Below are 22,398 nucleotides of genomic sequence, written 5' to 3' on the forward strand. Positions count from 1 at the left end.
GGCAGGCAGGGGGGCCAGGCTCAGAGAGGGGTGGTCTGGTCACCCCTGATGACTGGAGGTACAGGGAGCTGGACTTGTGGACCCTGGTGGCTGGGCCACAGTGCCTCGGGGATACAGTTCAAATGGGAAGACTGACCTTACTGTGTGTGGCTCGCCCTCCGGATCCCTTGGAGGCTAAGGCTGAGGGAGGAGACAGAACCTTCAAGGCTTGAGGGCAGGAGCCACTGCATGGCCTGCTGAGGGCCTCCTGCCCAGCTGGACCAGGCACAGGGATGGCCTGGGCCCCTTTGGGCTCCAGGGTTCTGAGAACATCCAGGTAATTCACTCCAGAACCCAGGTCCAGCCCTTCACTAGGCGCCCCTGGGTCCGTGCCTGCCCCATGTCCCTGTAGTGGGCGCTGCCCTCCCCTCCCCAGGCAGCACTGACTGTCATCTGGAACCTTCTGCTATCAGAGGCCCCCTGGCTCCCAGCCCAGGAACCAGGAGCATAACCCGAGCATAACAGGGAGCATAACCCACCCCTGCCCCTCCCCCACTAAGGTCCCAGAGCCAGAACCAGCCCTCTGCTGCCTTGGGAGGGGTCCCTCTGCTCTAGTCCCTCCCTTTGTGCCAAGAGACCCTACCCTGCGCTGCAGAGGATAGTGAGAAACACTGCCCCCACTGTGGTGGCCTTGCTGCTGAGGCCCCCGCCAGGGGCCCCGTGACACAGTCTCGCTGCAGCGAGCATGTGACACGGGCTGCCACGCTGGCCCCTTCCAGAAAGTGGCGGGCCCCAGCGGCCCCTGGCTGCTCCCCCACCCAGGGTATCGGTGGGCAGGACTGTGACTGCCCTACTGTTGCAGTAAAGGCCACTGCTGTCCCCCAGCAAGACACAGGGGTCAGGAGACTGGGGCAGGCTGGCTGAGCACATTCCCGAACTGACCGCCCAGGGCCATCACTCGTCAGAACTCGTCGGGGCTGCTGTCTTCGTTATGGGGCTTGAGGACAGGACCAAGTGCTGGTGCTATGGCCCAGAGCCAAGCCACTGGGCAGCTGGCGGCCGTCCCACTCGGGGGCAACATGGACCCCACTCTCTGTGCAACCCCCAGGGCCAGGGCACTGACAGCGCCCTGTCCTGGGGAGGCCGGGACCACATGGATGGGCAGATCCTGGGCCAGCTGCGCCCCCTGGCAGAGGAGGAGGAGGAAGATGGTGCTGCCCTGGCCCCGAGGCCCGCCTTCCCTGGGATGGGCTCAGAGGAGCTGCGGCTGGCCTCCTTCTACGACTGGCCGCTGAGTGCCGTGGTGCCGCCGGAGCTGCTGGCCGCTGCCGGCTTCTTCCACACGGGTGAGTCCCGGGGGGCCCTAAAGCCCTTCTACACCTGCTCCCTGCCCTGCAGTCTCTCTTGTGCTTCAGACCTGGGGAGACACCAGAACAGCATGGAGCAGCTAGACCTGTGCTGGGGGGACAGTGTTGGTGTCTGAGGTGCCAAGAGGAGGAACGGGAGGTGTGGGGGTATCTGCTGGCCCCGGGGCCCAGGGAGAGCCCTCAGAGAGCTGGTGGTGTGGGATGCCTGTAGCAGCCCCCGATCTGAGGTCTCTGCTCCAAATCTGTTGATTGTAGGGGGTGAGGCAGGGGTGACGGCCACAGGGGTAGAGAGATGAGGTCCCTGTTCCCGTTTAGGGAGTTGTGAGCCACTAAAACCAAGTCTGGAAGCACACAGCCCCCCTTCTTTCCATCACTGGGAATCCATCCTAAGAGGGGGCACCTGGGGCAGAGGTGCAGGGTGAGGGCACCAGGGCTCCCCCCACTTCACCTTCCCCAACATTCACCTGCATCCTGGCAAGTGCCCCAAGCATGGTACCCCCCCATCCCACCTTTGAGAAACGGAGTGCATGTGAATTCCAAGGAGAATGCCAGGCAAAGTGATGGCCAAGGTCAGTGGGAGCCCCCAAGGCTCACAAATAACCCCCGAGAGCCCTGCCCTAGAAGGAAAGGCACCTGGGAGCCCTGACCCCGGCCCAGGGGGGAAACTCCTGGCCATACAAGGGTCCCAGTGTGGTCAAGATCAGTGTCTCGGCCCCACCCCAGGCCAGCAGGACAAGGTGAGGTGCTTCTTCTGCTACGGGGGCCTGCAGAGCTGGGAGCGAGGCGACGACCCCTGGACCGAGCATGCCAGGTGGTTCCCCAGGTACTGCCTCCCCTCCCCAGTCCCAGGGTGTCTCAGGGAACCATGATGGGGGGACTCTCTGGGGACAGCACTTCTATTTCTCCCTTGATGTTCAAGACTCTGTCTCCAAAACAGCTTCCCAGCAAGCCCACCACCCGGGGGGAAGCGGGGGTCCCTGGGCTCAACCTGGACAGTGTGGGGTCCTCTGATAGCCCAAGCCTCTAGGCTGTCATGGGGCCTCTGAACCCACTTACCTCAGGTGTGAATTCCTGCTCCGGACAAAAGGAAGGGACTTTGTCTGCAGGGTTCAGGAGTCCTGTTGCTGCCCACCGGGCTCCTGGGTGAGTCCTTCCTGCCCTTAGGGCTTCAGGGGGTGGTGGTGAGGGGCCTGCCCCACCCCTGCTCCTCCTCCTGCTCGTGGCACAGAGGTTCTCTGACTCCTTCCAGGACAGGTCGGAGGAACCAGAAGATGTGGGTCCTGCCACCCCCTCAGGTGAGCGGGGATGCGCGGCTTATTCTGGCTCCCTTGGGCACCTCTGGCCCACACCATGGTCGGCTCCACTGGGTGCACTCCCTGCAGGACAGCAGGAGAATGAAGGTTGCTTGGCCGGGCCTGCGGGTGTGCTGCTTGGGCTTGCTTCACCGGGGGGCTTCACACAGGCACTGCGCGTGTATCCAGGGCTCTGGGGAAGACCCTACTACCCCTGAACTGGCTGCCGTGGGCATGGCCAGTCCTAAGACTGGCAGAGGGGCATAGCGGGAAAGGCTGCCATCAGCCAACCATGCCTTAGAGCTGACTGACCGCTGCCCCCATCACACAGAGTCCGGCCCTCTGCTCTGTCGGTGCCCAGGGTCTGAGGGCCTCCAGGCTTGGGTCCATACTGTGCTACCTAAGCCTCAGTGGCCTGAGCTGTGAAGTGGGCCTGGTGCCAACCTCACTTGGGATCAAACAAGAGTCTGTGTGCCACCCTGGGAGCAGTACCCGGCTCTTAGTCAGCTTCGGTGATCAGGTTTATGTCTTCCCCGTGCGTGACACCTCTGACAAAGTCCCTGGGAACATAGCTCTGGACACAGAGCAGTGGCCGTGATGGCACCAGGGCCCCTTGTATTGACGACGTGGCCCTGCTGATGGGCCACAGTGGTCGGCTGCTGCCTCTTCTGGGACCCTGAGGCCACAGCCCCTGCCTGCCCTTGGCCCAGCACCCCTCGTTCTGCCTTGCAGATGTGGGGGGCAGCCAGGAGTGGCCGGCATGGAGCCAGTGCCCAGCAGTCCAGGCCGTGCTTCGCATGGGCTTCAGGCCGGGCCAAGTGCAAGGGCTGCTGCAGCGCAAGTACCACCAGGTGGCGCCAACTGGCATGTCCACGTCGCAGCTGGTAGCCGACCTGCTCCAGGAAGAGGACGGTGGCCGGGTGGTGGGGGCCAGAGGTATGTTCCTGTCTCTGGGCACGGCCTACCTCTCCTTCCTTGTTTACTCTGGGCACAGATGCCTGCTGCCCCCATGGTGCCGGGCACACAGTGTCCATCACCACCGCACAAGGGGCTGGGCGGGCAGAGTCCTGGTGGAAAGTGGACTCTGGGACACTGGTGCGCTGCGGGTGGGGAGCTGGGGCTAGACCCTGCCTGTGGGCCCGGCTGGGGGCCGGGCCTCAGGTCCCCCAGGAACCTCACATCTGTTCTAACTGCCCACAGCTCCTGTCCCCCCAGGGCCTGAGCTGCTCACACCCAGAATAGAGGCTCAGGTGGAGAGTGCCCTGGAGTCAGCTGAGGGTGAGAGCCATCTGGGGTTGGGCGGTGCTGCCCATCCTGCATTCCAAGGTGGGGGTGGGCACTCCCTGTTTGGCCTGCCTTGCCCCTCAGCCAGTACAGAGGGCAGAGGTCAAGGTGTGGGCACGGTGTCACAGGTCCCCCCAGGGGAGAACCGGGAGGAGTGCAGGACGCAGAGGAGCAGCTGCGGCGCCTTCGGGAGGAGCGGACATGCAGGGTGTGCCTGGACCGCACAGTGGGCGTCGTCTTCGTGCCCTGCGGCCACCTGGCCTGTGCCGAGTGCGCGCCCAGCCTGCAGCAGTGCCCCATCTGCAGGGCCCCCATCCGCAGCTGTGTGCGCACCTTCCTGTCCTAGGCCAGGTGAGCGTGCAGCTCCTGTGGTCCTGACTTGCAATCGCCTGTGGGGATGGGGGTGGCAGGAGGCAGCACCTTTTTCCCTCCTCCCTGGCCCCGGCAGACATCGCAGGTCAACCCCATCCCTTCCCCTGATGCTCAGAGACTTGCTTTGAGTCCTTCTCAACACACCACCCTGGGGGAGCCATGACCACTCTGCTTGGGCTCCTCTCTGCCTTGGTTTTCCTAATGGTCAAGGGGATAAAGCCTCCTGTCCAGCTGGACATGCAGGGTGGCAGCCAGGCCAAGGGGAGGACTGCCTTGGAGGCACGTGGAGAAAAGCAGGATGCCCTTGTCAGGAGGAAGGGCTGGGGTCTTCCTGAGCACAAGAACCCGATGAGGATCTCAAGCTGGGAGCTGAGGCCTGATAGAAATGCACAGCGGGTGGGGGAGGGGTCCATGACCCTCCGATGTTCATGGGGGGCAGGAGCCGTGACCCTCCAGGGTTCCCAAAGGCCACTGAGCCCCAAGATCTCTCCAAGAATCTTCCGGTGGGGGAGAAGTGGCAGGGAAGGGAACTCCTTGGGGGCTGAGAGACCCCAGCTGCATGGAGAAGCACCTTGAGCTGTGGACTTGGCCCTTCTCCCCACCAGGAGCTGTGAGCTGAGGCCCTGAGCTGGGGTCCACCACTGACCAGTCCTGTGTGGAACATGGAGCTGCAGGCGGCTTGGCATGGGGAGGTGGGGGCTGTTTTACCCAAGCATGGATGCTTCAGAAGAGTCAAAATAAAGCATGGGTTTTCCCTGGACAGTGCCCAGCAGCCTCTGTTCCAGAACCACCAGAGCCCTCCCCTTCACCCAGCCCCCTCCCCTCCACCCTGCCCCCTCTCGCATTGCCTCACCAGCAGGGCAGCATAGCCGGTCAGGTCCATTCCAGGCCATTCCTCCCTCCCCTTACCCTCCCCTTTCCCCTCCCTGTTTCTCGTGCTATCTTTTCAATGTTTTAGGACTTTTAGAATGGACTGGCCTGGGCTGTTTCTGAAACTGAAATTGCAATTGTCCACCTAGTCCAGCAGGTCCGGTGATCTGGAGGCAGGTTCCTCTCTCCTCCACTGGTGGGCACCTTGGGACGTACTAGGACGATTGCACCCTGGGGGCTTGGACAGTGTCCTCCACTTGTCACCAGGAAGCCCCTGCCCTGTGGGCTCCTGGGCAAGCCCAGCCCCCACCTTGGGGGTCCCACCAGCCACAGCACCTGTGGCCCTAACCCTAACTCCCACAGAGCTCGGTGGGGTCACCGTGTACTCACACTGACCCTCGTGCTGGGGTCACACTTGCCCTGTCTTGCTGTCTCCTTGGCCAGCCCCTCCCCCCAGCATGGGTGTGTGCAGCCTTTGGGGGTCTGGCTGCCCTGGGGAGGGCACCTGAGGGAGGGGGTTCCTTGAACAGCCACCCCACGCATGCCGTGGATGGAGTGCGACTCAGTGCTACTGAGGCCAGCAATGAGGTTTTCTCTCTTGTCTTTTTTTTTTTTCTTTAGAAAAAGGAAGCAACAAACTCTTCAGAGGTTGCAGCCATCCCCGGCCTGGCACTGGCCTTGCTGCCCTGGTTCATGTACAGTTTCTAGACCCTAGGGCACCTGCAGGGCCGTGGGGGTGGGAGGGTCCGCAGCCGGGAGTCTCCTGTCATCCATGACAGGTCACAGGCTGGAGGTCACAGGGGCGGGGTGGCTGCTCTTCACTTGTGTGGGCCTGTGGGAGTGAGGTGAGGGGTGGGCAAGGTCAGAGATGAGGAAGAAACATGCTGCCATGTGGACAAAACCCAAGAAGGGGAGGGTGTCCTGGCCTTGGGTGGGGTGGGGGAGGGGCTGGACTTCAGCCAGGCCCGCCCTGGACTGGTCAGGGCTCCTTGTGCAGGCAGCTGGGGACCTTGTCCCTGCAGAGCTGACTTTGGCTACAGACACCTCATTCAGGTTTGAGCCACGGGGCTGGGAGTAAGGTGAGAGGCTCACCCTGGGTTCTCCTGGCCACCCCAGCTCCACGGCTGGAGGGAAACCCCAGAAGCCTGTCCAGCCCAGCCAGCTCTCCCAGGCTGTGTGCCCTGGGTCATCGACTCCCACACACCCTGCCCTGGCCTGAGGGCCTGAACTGGGTCTCTACCCCATGATGGGAACTGAACGCCTGCTACCTCTGATGGCCCTTGGCTGACATGGGGGCTTACTTACAGGGTAGAAGGGTTGGGGGCTGCCAAGAGGGTCAGGGTCCCTAGGGGATGGTTGCACGTGTGGCCCTGAAGGGGAAGCTTTTCTCCATGGGCCTGGTGGGAATAGAGGAAGTACAGCTTTACCAGGAGGACTATCAACCGCCTCTTCTGACCCCACTTTCAGGATTCCATGTGGGACAAGGCCTGTGGCAAAAGGCTGTTTCAGAGGAGGGAGGGACAGAGGCTCTGAATTGTGCTTCAGATCCAGAGAAGTTTCTGCCCATTGGAGCCCTGGGCCCCCTGGGTACACCCAGCCCCTCTCATCCTTGTGAGAACCCGTCAGAGCCTGGGGTGGTCAGGTCGGCGAGAACACCTGAGTGTTCATGCTGCAAATCCGAGGAAAGTCGAGAGCATTCTCAGATGGGGGATGTGCCTGCACTCCTCAAATGTGTCCCCCCAGCACTAGGACCTGAAGTGGGGCCAGCTGCCCACTGCAAGGGGGAGTGAGAGGGCTTTTCCTCTGCTGGTCAGGGCTCAGCCTTCTGCCTGCAACAGCTGTAGGGATTTCAGGGCCAGCCCTGCAGCACAGAAACCCTCAGACGAGGGGGACTTGGGGTGTGCTGACCCCTGGTGCCCACAGCCCCGGACCTCCCCATCTCTGAGTAGGCCAGAACCTCCAGGGCTCGGGGACTCTTTTAAGAGGCCAGCTCTCAGGCCTCTGTGGCCAGCCTGCAGCCTCTCTTCTCCTCCTCCACTGCCTGGCGGGGCCGGCAGGTCAATAATGGGATTCTGCAGGAGGCTAGTGGTCACACACTTACAGCTGTCCTCCTCCTTGGTGATCACACTGACCACATGGCAGGCACAGATGAAGCCCATGAGCTGAAAGACATGGGGAGGTCCCTCAGACTGAAGCCCTGGGAGATGCATTCACATCTTCGTGGGGCATGGACCTGAGTGCATCCTAACCACGTGGCCACTGCCCACTGGCCTCCTCGTCTGTAACTCGGAACAAGCAGGGTGATATGCTGGGCTCCTCAGCTCTGGAGTTCCAGATGGTGTCCATTCCCTAGTGGAGCTGGCACATGCATCCCTGTGGGTGAGGGCTGAGAGGGGCGAGGGCGGTCAGTGGATGAGTGAGTCAGGAAAGTGATCAAGCCCCTGCTTGAATGAGGAGTAAGATGCAGAGAGATGACCTGGGAGGCACATGGCCACAGCCAGGATGTCCCCTGGGCTGACTCCCTGTTACAGCCAGGCCATCCTCCCTGGGGCCTCTCACTGTAAGCAGACAACCACTGGATTTCTTCCCCCTGGGAAGCCACAGTAGAGAAGCTTCCAGTCAGCCAAGTTCACAGTCTGCACAACAGCACAGGGGAGACAGACTGAGGACTTGGTGCAGCAGGCAATTCTGGGCAGAGTGGATAGGGCAGGCTGCTGCCCTGCAGGTGGTGAGGCTTGGCGGGACACAAGTTCATCAGCTGGGTTCCTCAAAGGATGCTCAGACTTCAGGGCAAAGAGGGCAGACCTGCGTTCAACCCCCACAGACCCCCAGGCACCAGGGCCACCACAGGAGACAGGGCTCCAGCTAAGATGGGACAAGGCCAGTGGCACCCGAGCCTGGGCAATGGTAAGCATGGGGTGGGGAGGGGAGGAGTTCCCCCACGCCTGGCGTTTACTGCATCCTTTCTGATGAGAATGAGGGGGCCCAGCTCTGACCCTCAGCCAGGGCTGACAGATGATACACAGGGCAGCCTGGCATGTGTGCGTGCTAAGTCACTTCAGTCGTGTCCAACTCTTTGCGACCCCGTAGACTGTAGCCCTCCAGGTTCCTCTGTCCATGGGATTCTCCAGGCAAGAACACTGGAGTGGGTTGTCATGCCCTCCTCCAGGGGATCTTCCCAACCCAGGGATTGAACCCACATATCTTATGTCTCCCACACTGGCAGGAAGGTTCTTCTTTACCATTAGCGCCACCTGAAGAGCAGGCAACAAAATGCATCTTGAGGCTACAGGGTCCTGTGGAAGGTCCACAGCCCCGTGCGCTCGCAGGATACCAGGAGAAGCTTCTTCTACAGAAGCTAGGGATCTGAGAGGTGGCCCAGGCTGCTCCCTGCCCTGGAGGTCAGCCCTACGTTTCTGGGGCATCACCATCATCTTTGGTCACCCCCACAGCAAGCAGTGGTCTCGACCCAGAAGACACAGCACAGAGTGAGGTTCTGAGGTGCCCCAATCTTCCCACAGAGGCTCCCTCCACATTCCCCATCCTGCATGCTATGGACAATGTCCACCCCCGCCCTCTAGCTTGGGGTGGCCCCTGGGGGGTCCAGCAGGAAACTGGAGGGAGGGAGAGGGGAGAAGCATGGCTTGTATCCCCCAGCCCCTTCTTCATCTGCACAACTCCTCTCCATCCCTTTAGGCCAGGGCTGCGGCAGGTCAGCCATGAGCCCCAGGGGAGGAGGCTATCCCATGGGGTCCCTGACATGGTACCTGCCCTTGGAACACCCCCTTCACCAGCCCCCAGAAATTAATCTCAGCTGAATGTATCATCTCTGTCTTGCTGGGACCTTGACTGATCAGGGGAACAAGCAGAAAGGAGGTTTCAGAGAGGGTGGTGGAGTCTGTTTGTGGGGCAACCACAGTGGGGGGTGGGGGGGACATGAAGGCGGCCAGCAGTACAGCTTCAGGAGCAAAGGCCACAGGAAGGAGAGGCTGCCTTTCATCATCAGTGGTGAGACCTCAGGGGGTTGCTTAACCTTTGTGTCTTATTCTCTTCATGCAGTATAGCCCAACAGCTTTCCTCGATGCCCCATGTGCCTTGAAGGAGGAGCTGGAGCTCGAAGGGCTCAGAAGCCCATCCTCCCAGACAGCAGGCCAGGGGCTTCTGCTGTGTCTATCTGCTTGCCATGGAAAGGCAAACCTAGCTGCCATTCCCAACAGCCTCACCAGAGAGCTGGCCAAGGTGCTGAAAACCTCGTCACTACAGCCCTGCTCCTCCTTGGCAGGCAGGCGGGGCGCAGGGGGAGGCCACCTTGTCTGCCACACCTCTGCCCTCCCAATGCCCCTCCTGTCCCACCTTGGGATCCTGCCCAGCTCCTCCATGGGGCTCTTGGATCTGCCATCCTCGCTCCCCAGCCCCGACTGTGCAGTCAAGGGTCTGTGTCTCCTGGGTCCTCAAGAGCAAACAGCAGAGCACTAAGTGGTATTGAGAGGTATTTTTCACTGAAGACCTACTACACAGCACAGGGAACTACTCAACATTGTGTAACAACCTACTCAGGAAAATAATCTGGAAAAGAAAGGACATGCCTATGTGTATAGCTGAACCATTTTGCTGTACGCCGTAAACCAATGCAACATTGTACATCAGCTATGTGTGTGCACGCTAACTCATTTCAGCCATGTCTGACCCTTTGCGACACTATGAGCTGTAACCCACCAGGCTCCTCTGTCCGTGGGATTCTCCAGGCTATACTTCAATATAGAGTTAAATTTTAAAAAGGAGGCTTCCCTGGTGACTCAGTGGTAAAGAATTCGCCTGCCAATGCAGGAGACATGAGCTTGATTCCTGGTCTGGGAGGATCCCACATGCCACGGAGCAAGTAAACCTGTTCACCATAACTATTGAGCCTGTGCTCTAGAGCCGGGGAACCACAACTACTGAAGCCCATGCACCCTAGAGTCTGTGCTCTGCAACAAAGAAGCCACGGTGATGAGAAGCCTGTGCACTGCAACGAAGATGCAGCACGGCCAAAAACAAAATAAATAAAATTATTTTAAAAAGAATGTTAAAAAGGAAACCCCATCCCCAGGGACGAAGGATAAAAGTGAGGAGGCTCCGTCTCTGCTGTCATGTGCAGTCAGAAACGCCCGGGAGAATCTTCCTTCCTTCTCTTCCAGCTTCCCTCCTGCTTCCTGTTCACAGTTTACGCATGTGACTTCAGAAGGTCTGAAAACTATATCCTTATCCAAGTGTATCCTTGTCAAGTGGTTCTCTCCCTTTTCAAGGGGTGAACTCGGGTTCCCACAGTTTTGGGGTCACCAGGGCTCTCTTTTTGCCTCAGTGAGGGATGGTGGTGGGGGGGAGAAGGTCCCAGCCCCTGACAGAGGGGCAACTCTGTGTCCTTGGGGCAGCACCCAGGTGTCCCAAAGGTTGATTCCCTCCAGGTCCTGGGAGAGCAGAAGGAGAGGGAGCCCCAGACGCTCATGAGGCACCCAAACTGTCCTGTTTTCTCTGCCAGGGAAGGAGGCCCTAGACTTGGAATTAAGTTTCCAATGTCAGCTGCTGGTGCAGAGCATCCATGTTGTAAACCCAGCGTCCACCCAGACCCTCTGTTGTTGACCCACTGTGTGCACCAGGGAGTCAGGAGCCACCAGGTCTGACTAGTGACCTCTGGTGGCCACACCTGTCCTGCCTCGAGTCCTGGAGTCAGCCCAGTTTGCCTGGTACTGGCCCAGTCTGCTCCTGGCCCTTCCCATCAAATCGCTTCCCTGGGGGTGCAGACAAAATACCCCATGCTCAATTACCTTTGATTTTCAGATACACAGTAAAACTTTTTTTAGTATAAGTATGTCCCAAACATAGCATGGAACACACTTACACTAAAACATGCTGTTTATCTAAAATTCAACTTTAACTGGGCATTATGTATTTTTATTTGGAGAATCTACACTTCTACTCTCAACACTGCAGGAGGAGAAAGCAGCCAGTGTGCAGGCCAGGCTAGGGCTCCTCTGCTACCCCTGGCTCCAGGACCAACCATCAGGCATGGAAACAGAGTCTCTGACTTGGAGGAGGCCATTGGGATGCTCTCAGGCTCCTCGCCTGCCATGCTGCCTACGGGGCAGGGAGAGGGCTGCAGGAGCCTTGGTCTCAAAGCCCCTCGTGGAGGGTCCCACATGCCCACCTGGCCCCACAGCATGCTCAGAAGCTTCAGGTTCTGTCTCCTTGGGTCATCCTCACGCTGACCCTGGGGTCAGAGTTGGTTCTGAGACCACTTCACAGAGCAGGTAGCCCAGGCCACAGAGGAGGGGGTGGTGGTGTGGTTCCTTAACCTCTCAGCAGGGATGGGGTGAGGAGCGGCTTCCTGCCCTGGCAGAGGCCATGGTGCACCCCTCCCCCCGCCTTCCCTCCCCCATGCTCACCACCAGCAGGGTCTGCAGGGTGCTGTGCAAGGCCTCCATGTGGCCATACTCCAAGATGGCTGTCTGTCCAGAGGACCCAGGCCAGCTGCTGGTTCCTTGTGCACACAGCCCAGGCCATGCTCACACTACCAGGACTGCTGCCAGGAGAGGTTGAGGTCAGGAAGTCACTCACCTCCTGAGGCAAGGAGGTGGGACCAACCAGGTGAGTGCCAGGGATACTACCAGCCTGCCCCCCGCCCCCCACAGCAGTCCAGATGGGATCCCTGAGCAGATCAAGGGGTTTGCTTTTGGGAACAGGGGCACCAAGGCCCTCCCAGCCTTTCCCTGTAGGGAAGGCTTTACTGTGCTTGCCATGGACTCCAGCTCATATCCTCTGGAGGAAGACCTCGCTGCCCAGGACACCCTCTTGCTGTGCCCTGGGCCCCTCCACATCACTGGCCAATGCTGCCATTTCAGGTATGTTGGAACTAACATCTGTCCCCCCACTGCTGTCCAGGTGTGGTCCCACGAAGCAGGGGCCATCTACCCCACTGCCTGCCATGCTGCCCACCCCATTCTTGGCTCTTAGACTCCTCTCTGAGCTTCAGGCAAGGATGAAACACAGCACTTCATGTGACGTGCTCCAATGAGCTGCATAGGCAGGATTCGCTCACATGGATACTCCCAGCAGAACGCAGCTTAGATGAGTTGCCCCCCAACCCATAGAGGGATCAGGGGCTTTATGAGCACTTGAAGGAGCAGTCCAGAGGGTGGGCAGGAGGACAGCATCCTGTTTGTCTGACCACCCGGGTGGTGTTCCCACTTGCATCCCTCTGCAAAGGCTAGTCTCTCTGCTCCTGCTCCCCAGCCTTGACTCTCCTTCCAGGTGCTGCCCAGGATCCCAGGCCCCCTCCTCCAGAAAGCCTTCCTTGGTGCACCTCCTCCCAGCTGCGCACCAATACCCACAACCCCTCACCCATCCATCAGATCACTGGTCTTTCTCCAAACATTTACTGTGTCGCTGCTGTGAGACAGGACTGCTCAGGGTGCAGGGGACACAACCATAAACAGACCCAGCTGCTGCCTCTATGGGAGAAACAGGCGATAAACAAACGAACATGCCCAGTGCCCCTGGGGCCGGCCAAGACCCCTCCATTTACACGAGTTTCCTACAACTTCACTCACCTTTGAGAGGTCCCCACGTCCAAGTAGATGCAGATAATCAAGACATTCCAGGCCATCCAGGTGGCTGCCCACACTGCCTACTACTGAGACAGGGGAGGACAGGGGTGGGGTGAGCCCAGCTCTTCGGGGCGGGAGCTTGATTTTGCACCATGCCCTTGGAGAACAAAGCCTCTTCAGGGCGGGGGGCTCTGCTCCCCGAGTCTGAAGACCAGGGTGCTCCATTTGGAGGCGGCCTCCTCCAGCCTACCAGGGGTAGGTCCCACACTGTGCTGATGGGGTGACAGGGCTCCTGCTCCCCTGTGGGTAGGGGGTGCACCCAGGAGATGGGAAGAGCTGGTTGGGGAAGCCAGCACAGAGCACAGTTTCTGAGCTCAGTGTCCTGGCCCAGGGGTGCCTGTGGCCCATGCCACGTAGACCAATAATCAGCGAGAGTATGTGTGGCTTGAACTCCAGAGCACCCCCAAAATTCACCCCAAAGATCACCACAAAGAGCTGCCTGCAGGAGGAGGGCTGCCAGTTGGCACCCAGTTTTACTGAGACTCAGCCCTGGCCCTCTCTGCTGTACTGCTCAGGCTGGTCTGTGCCACGGCACCAAGCTGAGTACCTGCCACAAGGACTGTGGTAACAAAGCCTGGGAGCTCGCACCTGGGCCTTTAGAGCAGTGTTTGCTGCACATCCTGGCCCAGACCAACAATTCTGATCTACACTGAAGGAAAATGCTGCTCTGCTTGCAGCAAAATCTCCTGCACATCCTTTGAGCTTCTTCCACAACAGGGAGGTGGGGGGAGGTGGGTACAGGATGGTGGCAGGGCAGGGGAAGTGGTGCTGGAACATTCTGGGTTTCAATCCCACCCTGGTGCCCTGCAGCTCGGTTTCCCAGAAGCTTTCCTGAAGCTACAATTTCCATGTCAGAACTCAGAAGTCCAGGCTTCTGGAAGGTTTGAGCCTGCAGGTCTGTGCAGCTGAAATCCTGGCCTTTCAAGGTTTTCTAGTGGCTTCTAGGACAATACTGTCACTGAAGTCCCCCATGCTGGTCATCCCAGGCCACCTACCTGCAGGAGAAGGGCTGGACCAGAGCCGACTCACCACCACAATGTAGCAAGGCCGGTACTGGATGGTGCTGAAGAGCCCCAGGATAACCACGACAATGCAGGCGAAGGTGGCCAAGATCAGGGCCCACTGGTAGCCCAGGAGGTTGAACACCTGCAGCTCCTGGGTAGTGACCTAGGAGCAGGGCGGTTGCATGAGGGGCAGCAAACCCCTGGGGGCCCCGGAACCCCCTCCTGCCTGATCACCATCATCCAGCGCCCAGTGTGGTCTCGGCTCCTCAACAAAAATCTCCCGATGAGTCAAATGCACCCAGAAGCATCACCACTGGGGTGTTCCTGCTTGAGCAAGTCCCAGGCCTCAGTTTCCTCACCTGCATAATGAGAACACAGGGGCTGCTCTAACTCAGGAGGCTGTCAGGCCAAACAGTGAACACGGGGCAGAAAGGTCAAGTTCAAGTGGGACACTGCGCTCCCCAGATCAGCACCCTCCATGTCTGCAGGGTTCTCTCACAGCTTGGGGGTGCCCTCCCCTTCCAGGGTGTTCCCACACCCCAGCATTGTGGATGCCAGCCTTGCAGGCTCGGCCGATGGAGGACCAACACCAGGGAATCAGAGACGCCTAAGAAACCTGCCCTTTTATATGCAGGGGAGACGGACCAGCTCCAAGCCTGGAAATGACTTCAGAAAGCATTTCCTCACTCATTCATTCCTTCATTCACTCATCTAGTCTGTAGGCTGAGTTCTTTGCCAGGAGAAAGTATGACTGAATGCACTGCACCCCTCAATTTCCCTATGTGCCCACTGTGCACCCAGCACTCACTGCCACCAGGAGAGCTGCGGAGACGAGTTTGCCATCCCCACCCAGAGTGAGTGGGGCGGGGGCTGCCGGCTGGAGCCCTGGCACGGGGCCGCCTCTGAAGGGTGGAGGAGGGAGAGGAGCCCTTCCCAGCAGCCTCAGGTGTTAGAGGGAGAAGTCAGTCCTCTCACAGCTGGGATGGACTGGACCTGGATGGGTTGAGGTAAGAGCAGCAGAGCTGGGACAGAGGGAAGTGAGGGGGAGAGGGTGGCAAGGGGCGATCTCCCTCACACATGGCCCCAGCACTAATGGATGGAGCCCAGTCAGGTAGGCCTGTGTGGATTGGCTCTGTGGTCACCAGGCCTGCTGGTCACAGAAGCTCCTACTGCAGCCAGGATGCTTGGCCCTCTCCCAACACCCCCGCTCTTCTCTGCTGCTCTCAGCCTGTGTCCTGGAGCCCTCATGGAACCCCAGCCAGCCCCCAGGACACAGCTGCTATGGGTGCATCCTGAGCACTGGCTGGAGAGGTGACAGCTATTTCCAAGGGGTCTCAGAGAGGGGGTATTCCAAGTGTGTCCTCTGGGAAGCTGGGTTCTGCCCTAGGAAACAGCTGGAGTGGGGAGCGGGGAGGTGGAAGCAGGCCACAAGCAGGGAATCACATCAGGCAATTTCCGGGGGGATGGAGTCCCCCAGCAGAGTGGCTGGGCAGGACTTCCAGGGAGAGGCTCCAGAATGTTCTTCCCCAGCAGGAGGAAGTAGGCAGTAGGGCCATGAACCATGGCACAGAGTGGAGACCTTGGCAGTGAACTGGGCCAGTTTCAGGGTACGTTTCAGGGTCTGATTGAGCAGATGTTAAGCCTTCTCCTCAGTCTGCTGGGTGCTGTCCAGGGAAGCCTGTTCTCTGCAAGGTGGGCACAGCAGCCCCCAGGCCTTTGGGGCACCCAGCTGCAAGAACACTCATGCCCTTAAGACAAAGTCTTAGCCCCTCATGTAGTTGGGGCAGTCCGGTCCTGCCATCCAGCCCCACCCTCACTTCACTGGTGCATCCTGAGACCCTGCATCTCTCAACTCTTAGAGCCATGGTCATGTCTCACCACCCAGTTCTCTCAGCATATGCACAGAGCTGACCTGGGCAGCAAGAGGTCTGTCTGTCCATCTGTCTGCAGTTGCTGCCTGGAGCTAGGCTGCTGCCAGGCCCTAAATGAGCCTCATTGGTACCATCAGGGCTCAGCTGCCCCCAGTATGGCCCCCACTACCAGAGGAGGCCCACACATAGAAGCTACCCAGTTACACAGATTTGGGGAAAAGAGAGATGAGGATTTAAGGGAAGAGGTCCTGCCTCCCTGACCCAGCCTGACTGGACAGCTGTGAGCGGGTGGACTTGAACCCCAAGCTGGCAGCCTCCAAGGGGGATGGCCACATGGACTATTCGCCACAGATGAGGGCAGGGAAGGGTGGGTGGAAGGACTGCCATGAGGGGGCAAATATCAGAGGTGGTGAAAAAGGAGCAGGGAGAAGAGGGAGCCCAAGCAAGAAGAGCCTACACTGGTGGGAAGTTCCTTCGGGCAGGAAAAAGAAACACACACCCACATGCACACACGAGCACACATGTGCACACATGAGTACACACACACAAGCACGCACAAGCACACATGAGCACACACAGGGCAGAGCTGGCCAACGGCACCTGTTCTAGACACAGAATGAGCCCCCATCTGGGCACAGGCCTCCCCTTGGTGTCCAGAAGCCCTGACCAATGGGCGGAACACCCGCCCTGCTTGAGCTCCAACAGGTACCATGCACGGAGGTGGGAGGCAAAGTGAGGATGCCCCAGATCCCCCCTCCATCCCACTCCCGACCCAGGCCCAAGGCTGGACTGGCTGTGCAGCCCTGCTGAGGGCTCTCTAAGTCTGAGGGGTAGTCCCCAGGGTCTGCTCACCAAAGAGAGACCCCACAGCTGGAAGGGTGGCCAGCACAGGCGGGGCTGGTGGGGCTGTCCTTTGTTTCCAAGCCAAGGTACTGGAAGGTTCTGCATTCTGCGGTGCCCCAGCAGCCTGCTCGCCTGTCCCAAAACCTTCCCAGGGCCCTGGCTCCCACAAAGCCTGGAGCACAGCCTGGGAAAAGGCCCCAGGGTGCTCCGTGGGCTCAGAGCCCGCAAAGATCACACTATTCTCCAGGGAGAAGGTTCTGAGATGCTCAGGCCTTTGTCCTGAAGTTGGGTAACAAGAAAACTCTCACACTTGTCAAAAAGAGAAAAGAAAAAGAGAGAAAAGAAAGCCAAGGACTCAGTCCACGGCTTCCCCCTCTGCTCCCCCTCCCACCACACACAGTTACCTGAGTGGTGGACTATGTCAAACCTCTTCCTACTCCGCTGCCCCCTCCACCCAGCAGAGCAGGGACAGGGGCATGGCCAGGACAAAAGGCCTTCTGCAGGCATCCACTGCTCTTAGCTGTGGCCACTGGCCAGGTGGGGACGCAGCTCTGTCCTGGCACTAGGACCTTCCTGGCTGAGGCTAAAGAATCTGCAGGAAGCCCTGTCCAGGGAAACCCTGTTGCCCTCAAGCCTAGACAGCCTTCCCCCACACCCTACCCAGCTGCAGCCACATCTCCAGAGGCCTGTGGGGTGCCCATCTGTGCCATGGTTGCTCCAAGGCTTGAGGTGGCTCCCTGCTGCTGGCGGAACAGTCCCTGGGCCTCATAACTTCTGCAGGCCTGAGTTCTCCGCAGATTGCCCACCTACTTCCTCTCCCCCAACCGCCCCAGCACAGAGCCTGCCCTGGAGGAAGCTCCAGGAATCCCTTCCTTCCCCCAGGCGGACCTGTGTATTTTGCCTCCTGCCAGCCATGCCCCCAGGCAAAGGACTGGACCCCCATCTCCAAACTGTGATGGGTCTTCCCAGCTCTGCAAGGTGGGGAGGACTTCCTACCCACAGCCTCTTTGAAGCAAATCCCTTCCTTCTCCGCAGCCCTCCAGCTCGAGAGAGCACACCCAAAGACTCCACAAAGCAGCATTTCCCAAGACCAGAGGCCCACCTTCATCTCCTCCCCAGCCCAGTGGCCTCCACCTTCCTTTAGGCCCCTCCTCCTGGGCAGCAGGAGCTCCTGGAAGCTCCAAAGGCAGAACTGAAGGAGGAGAAACTTGGAAGGAGGACTGCCCAAGTCCTCTGACAAAGCTTGGAATTCAAAGGGCCCCGCTAATCCCAGACACAAAAGACAGGGAAGCACAGCCCTGCAAGGGGGCTCCAACCCTCTTCTCCACTCCCCGACTCTTCAGGCCAGGATAAAGGGCAGGGGTGCCCTCCTCCAGCTTGGGGGTGCCAAGGGTGGGCAGAGTGGGGCTCACACACACTTTCCACAGACAGGCCAACACACGGATAGATACACACTCCCAAACTCACCTGAACCCTGGCCCCCAGGGGCTGTCAGATCTCAGAACAGGGACTCCGCAGGTCACTCATTGCCTAGTGCTGGCTTCACACACACACACACCCTTGCATACACTCCTTGTGCGGCGCCTCTTCCCAGCTCAGGACTCGGAGATCTTGGGCCGGGCGCTCCGACCTGGAGGCTTGTTCTGCTCCAGCAACTTTCAGAAGCTCCCCCAGCACCTGTGAGGCAGCTTGGGACCCCTCTCCGCACCCCACGGCCGTCCCGCACCGCGCCCCCAGCTCGGCCCCGGAGCACACACACTGCGCGCCGGGTCTCAAGGAGAGGCCTTCGGTGTCGCGCACAGGGCTCTGGCTCTCCACTCCCCGCTCCCAGGCGGCGGAGAACTAAGGCAGCAGAAGCGCGTAGGTCCGAGCTGTGCCCAGCCAGGAGCCCGCAAAGACTGCTGAGGACCCAGTGGGCAGAGCTGAGAGCCGGGGGCGGAGTCCGGATCCCCTGTGCTCTGGGACTGCCGGGCCCGAGGACGGGTCACCACTCACCAGCTGGAAAGTACAGAGAAAGATGAGAGTGCAGCGGCCGGAGCAGCGGCCCAAGGTACCGGCCCTGCCTTTGGGCGCCGCCTCTGAAAGTCTGCACCAGAGACCACCCGGCGCGCCGGACTACTGACCCTCTGTCAGCCGCCCACGCCCTGCAGCTCCTCACATTCCCACCTCAGCCCCGCCCATGGACCCTCCCCCGACCCCTCCCTCCAATCCCCGCAGACTGGAGACCTTCGCAGGCCAGGTCCCGCCCCGAAGCCCCCACCAGTCCTCTGCCCAGCTCCGCCAGGCAGCCAGGGAACCCCAGCCCAGCCCCGTCTCTCCGAATAACAGCTGTGCCAAGTCTCTCTCCTTCTCTAACTCGGACTCTGGGGGTTTCTCGCCAGCTAGGGACTGGGCGCGGAATCCCCTTCTTAAAGGGGCGATGGCGCGGCTTCTCAGGAGGCCTGGAGTTGGAGGCGCCCTGCGGTGGCTCCAGGGCAGACCCGGCACTGCTGCCAACCCACCCCATTGTGTCCAGGATATCCCGCCCCCACCCCATACCTCCTGCACTTGCCCCCAGGTCCTCACGGGACCCAACCAACCAGCCTCCTTCCTAATGGGACCCCAGGCACACTCAATCACTGAGGCTTCCTGGGCCAGGTCAAGTGCTCAGAGGTCCCCCTCCTGGGGCTGAGGGCCCAGGAGGAAGAGGAGGGGGTGGCCAGCCTATCGGAGTTCACCTTCCCAGGCACCGTGGGGGGCCTGCAGGCCAGGCCAGGATCAGGCTGGAGGTGGAGGGAGACCCTGGGTTGCAGGCAGGTTCCTGTGCTAACTGGATGGAGGACTACATGAGGAACCCCAGGTCACAGGTGTGGAGGTGGGACTGAACAAGAGAGATGGAGGCAGTTAAGGTGGGGGCCAGAGGTGTGGGCACAGCTGGGTTGGGCCTTCCCCCCTGGTCATAGAGAGCCTCTGGGTTCTCTGTCAGTGTGAGGCCATGGTCAAGTGTGCCTCATGCTGGGAGGGGGCACAAGGCCCTGGTTAGACCCCAGGGAGGAGCAGGACCGGAACAGAGTGGCCGTATGGGTGGGAGAGGGAAGGGACACACTAGGTGAGGAGCAGCTCAGCAGGTGGCACTTCGGTCCACCTGAAACCCTTCTTCCCTCCCACCCTCAGGCTGAGTTCCTGCCTCTCCAGACAGACAAGTTGCCCTTCACCCTACACTGGTTTCCTCCTTTCTTCCAGCAGCAGTTCCCCACCCCATCCCTCCTACCCTGCCCCAGAGAGAAGAGGAGATGGAAAGAGCCCCACCCATGCATCTCCAGCATTCATGCCAAGCTGGCTGGGCTCAGGCTGGGCCCCGGGGACACAGAAGGGAGCCACGAAATCCCCACTTCAACTTTGGCCACAGGGAGAGCTCACCTGACCCCCAGGGAACATGGTGGGCTGTGAGACAGGTGTAGACTGCTTGCTCCCCCACCCCTCAGACTTCTGTTGAGTCCTTGCAGTCCTGGGAACCTGCCTCCCTCTGGGACTTCAGGGCTGAAGCTTGGGTCTTAGATGCCACTGGTCAGCACATTCCATCCCTTTGGCCTGTTGTTGGTTCAGAAGTGGACACGTGACCCAAGCGACTGAATCTTGGGCTTTTGGCTGGGATGTGAACCACAGAGCTTACAGCATTAGGAGCTGCATATTGGGGACCTTCAGATGAAAATGGGACAGCAGAGCAAACATACAGAGAGAAACCTGGTTCTTAGTGATGCTGTTGAGCTGCTGGATTAAACCTTATCCAAAAGCCAGATTACCACTGGGCTTTTCACCACATGAGCCAATAGCATCCTTTTGTTGTTTAAGCCATATGGGGTTGGGTTTTCTGTATCTAACTAGAATTTGGAGAGATTTTTGACTAAGATAGGCATGGGAGGGGCTAAGGCAGGGGGTATATGGGTCTTCCTGTCATAGCCCTGGGATCTAAGCCTTCAGGTCTGCAATCTGAGAAGCTGTCCCTGTCTTAACACATTCTTGGCTATGACTCCTTAGCCTGAGTAACCAGGTGTCCTCTGGCACAACTGCAAGTTCCTGGGTGTTTTAGGATGAAGACAACTCAGGTTCAGAGACAGCTGTGCTCTGCAGTGATGCATGGTCTTGAGAATCAGCATGGCCACATTCCGACTTCCTTCCACCTCCTTTATCCAAGGGCACAGTTCTTCCCTGTGCATCTTCAGAGCCAGTGGCAGGGGTCAGATAGGCCAGGTCGACCAGGCCTTTCTTCATGTGGGGCCAAGTCCATCCATGCAGCAGGCCAGAGGCCAGAGGCCAGGAGTGTGACAGCCCCAGTCTGAGCCAGCCCTATGCCTGTCTCTCAGATGAAGGATGGAGCCACTTCAGGGAGGCACTGGCTGTGGAAGGTGGTCAATGGAGGATAGACAGACAAAGCGCAGAAACCAGGCAGGTGTCCACTGGCCAGTGAGCATGTGCCCAGCTCCACCACCATTATGAAACTGGAAATCAAAGCAGCAGTGACAACACATATGTTCACAGTGTGGCAAAGATGAGCTACCGATGACACTCAGCCGGGAGGTGTTGTACCTAAGAAACGGGTGCACCGGCATCAGGGCATTTGGTACAACGGCTCTGTGAACAATCTGGTCGAATCCACCAGAGCTGACCCAGCACTCACACAGTGAGAGTCGACACCACGTGGGCATTGCAAAATACATCCACAGGCCCACACCCGAGGGGGCCTGTGGTGACTTTGCAGGTGGACTGTGTGGCTTGGGCTGGCCCTTGCCTCGCGGAGCCATTTACTCTGCGGTTTTCATTTTGCTGCTCTTGTGTTCCCTTCAATTTACTCACATCGAGAACTTCAGGAGCCCTGGGGAGGAAACCACTAAGATGATCATGTTACTCTGACTGGAAGTTAATGGAATGCTGGTGGTTCCGAAAGAAAAACAAATTACCTATGTGTTTTAGATGGGGCAATAAAACACCTTCAATTTGCAGTTCCATGTTCTGCACCATTCACCATGTCATACCCAGATTTCTCCTCTGTCACTTGGTCATTGTGCCAGATTTGAGACGGCAGAGAGAGGCAAGGGCGCGACAGCTGCTGCAAGGTGGCAGGCTTCCCTGTCCCTGGAGGGCCCTCCCTCTGCTTTTGGCTCTGGGGAAGACCGTGGCCCTAGGCTCCCCAATGGTGGAGTGGGGATTGACTTTTAGCTTTATGGTCAGAAAACTAAACATCTAGCCTCTGCTCGGTGTTTACTCTTGTTGCTGTTGTTCAGTTGCTCAGTTGGGTCCAACTCTTGCGACCCCATGGACTGCAGCATGCCAGACTTCCCTGTCTTTCACTGTCTCTTAGAGTTTGCTCAAACTCATGTCCATTGAGTCAGTGATGCCATCCAACCATCTCATCCTTTGTTGCCCGCTTCTCCTCCTGCCCTCAATCTTTCCCAGCATTGGGATCTTTTCCACTCAGTTGGGTCTTCACGTCAGGTGGCCAAAGGATTGGAACTTCAGCATCAGTCCTTCCAATGAATATTCAGGGCTGATTCCCTTAGAATTGACTGGTTTGATCTCCTGGCTGCCCAAGGGACTCTCGAGAGTCTTCTCCAACACTCAATTCGAAAGCATCAATTCTTCGGCTGTGCCCTTTCCAGGACCACTTTCCCTTCTCCTCTCCTACCTTTCAACATCCTTCACACCTCCTCCTCCAGGAAGCTCATGTAAGGAATCCAGCACAGGGCTCTTGCTCTCTGAAGCCCAGGGTCTTGTGCTGAAATCTACACTGCCTCACAGTGCCCCTATGTAGACTCTATGGGTGCTCTGTCCACATCACCTCAGCCCTCTTGTTTCTGTGCATGCCAGCGGCTTCTCCCTGTGAGACATGCTGGCTC

The 22,398-nt window shown here is 59.0% G+C and overlaps 2 protein-coding genes across 3 annotated transcripts; one reads left to right on the plus strand and one right to left on the minus strand.

Moving 5' to 3' along the window:
- The first annotated feature begins 970 nt into the window (after window positions 1-970).
- BIRC7 (baculoviral IAP repeat containing 7) lies at window positions 971-5,054 on the plus strand. The gene is made up of 9 exons (XM_044927381.2): window positions 971-1,325; window positions 2,070-2,169; window positions 2,408-2,489; window positions 2,575-2,641; window positions 2,729-2,767; window positions 3,371-3,574; window positions 3,839-3,916; window positions 4,051-4,273; window positions 4,900-5,054. The coding sequence occupies exons 1-8, from the start codon at window positions 971-973 to the stop codon at window positions 4,266-4,268; spliced, it is 1,143 nt and encodes a 380-aa protein (XP_044783316.1). The 3' UTR covers window positions 4,269-4,273; window positions 4,900-5,054.
- Window positions 5,055-5,768: 714 nt separating this feature from the next.
- On the minus strand, window positions 5,769-20,192 carry LOC123329050 (sodium/potassium-transporting ATPase subunit beta-1-interacting protein 3-like). 2 transcript variants are annotated; one of them, XM_044927449.2, is made up of 5 exons: window positions 19,925-20,192; window positions 13,803-13,974; window positions 12,751-12,830; window positions 7,266-7,326; window positions 5,769-5,996 (listed from the first exon to the last, which is right to left on the minus strand). In XM_044927449.2, exons 1-5 carry the CDS (start codon window positions 19,940-19,942, stop codon window positions 5,983-5,985), a joined length of 345 nt encoding a protein of 114 aa, XP_044783384.2. In that variant the 5' UTR covers window positions 19,943-20,192; the 3' UTR covers window positions 5,769-5,982. The 2 variants fall into 2 exon arrangements, with proteins under 2 accessions (XP_044783384.2, XP_044783383.2); XM_044927448.2 differs by lacking the exon at window positions 5,769-5,996 and having other exon boundaries at window positions 6,963-7,326.
- Window positions 20,193-22,398: the final 2,206 nt, after the last annotated feature.

Source organism: Bubalus bubalis, chromosome 14 (assembly GCF_019923935.1).
Source record: "Bubalus bubalis isolate 160015118507 breed Murrah chromosome 14, NDDB_SH_1, whole genome shotgun sequence".
NCBI classification, from domain to species: Eukaryota; Metazoa; Chordata; class Mammalia; order Artiodactyla; family Bovidae; genus Bubalus; species Bubalus bubalis.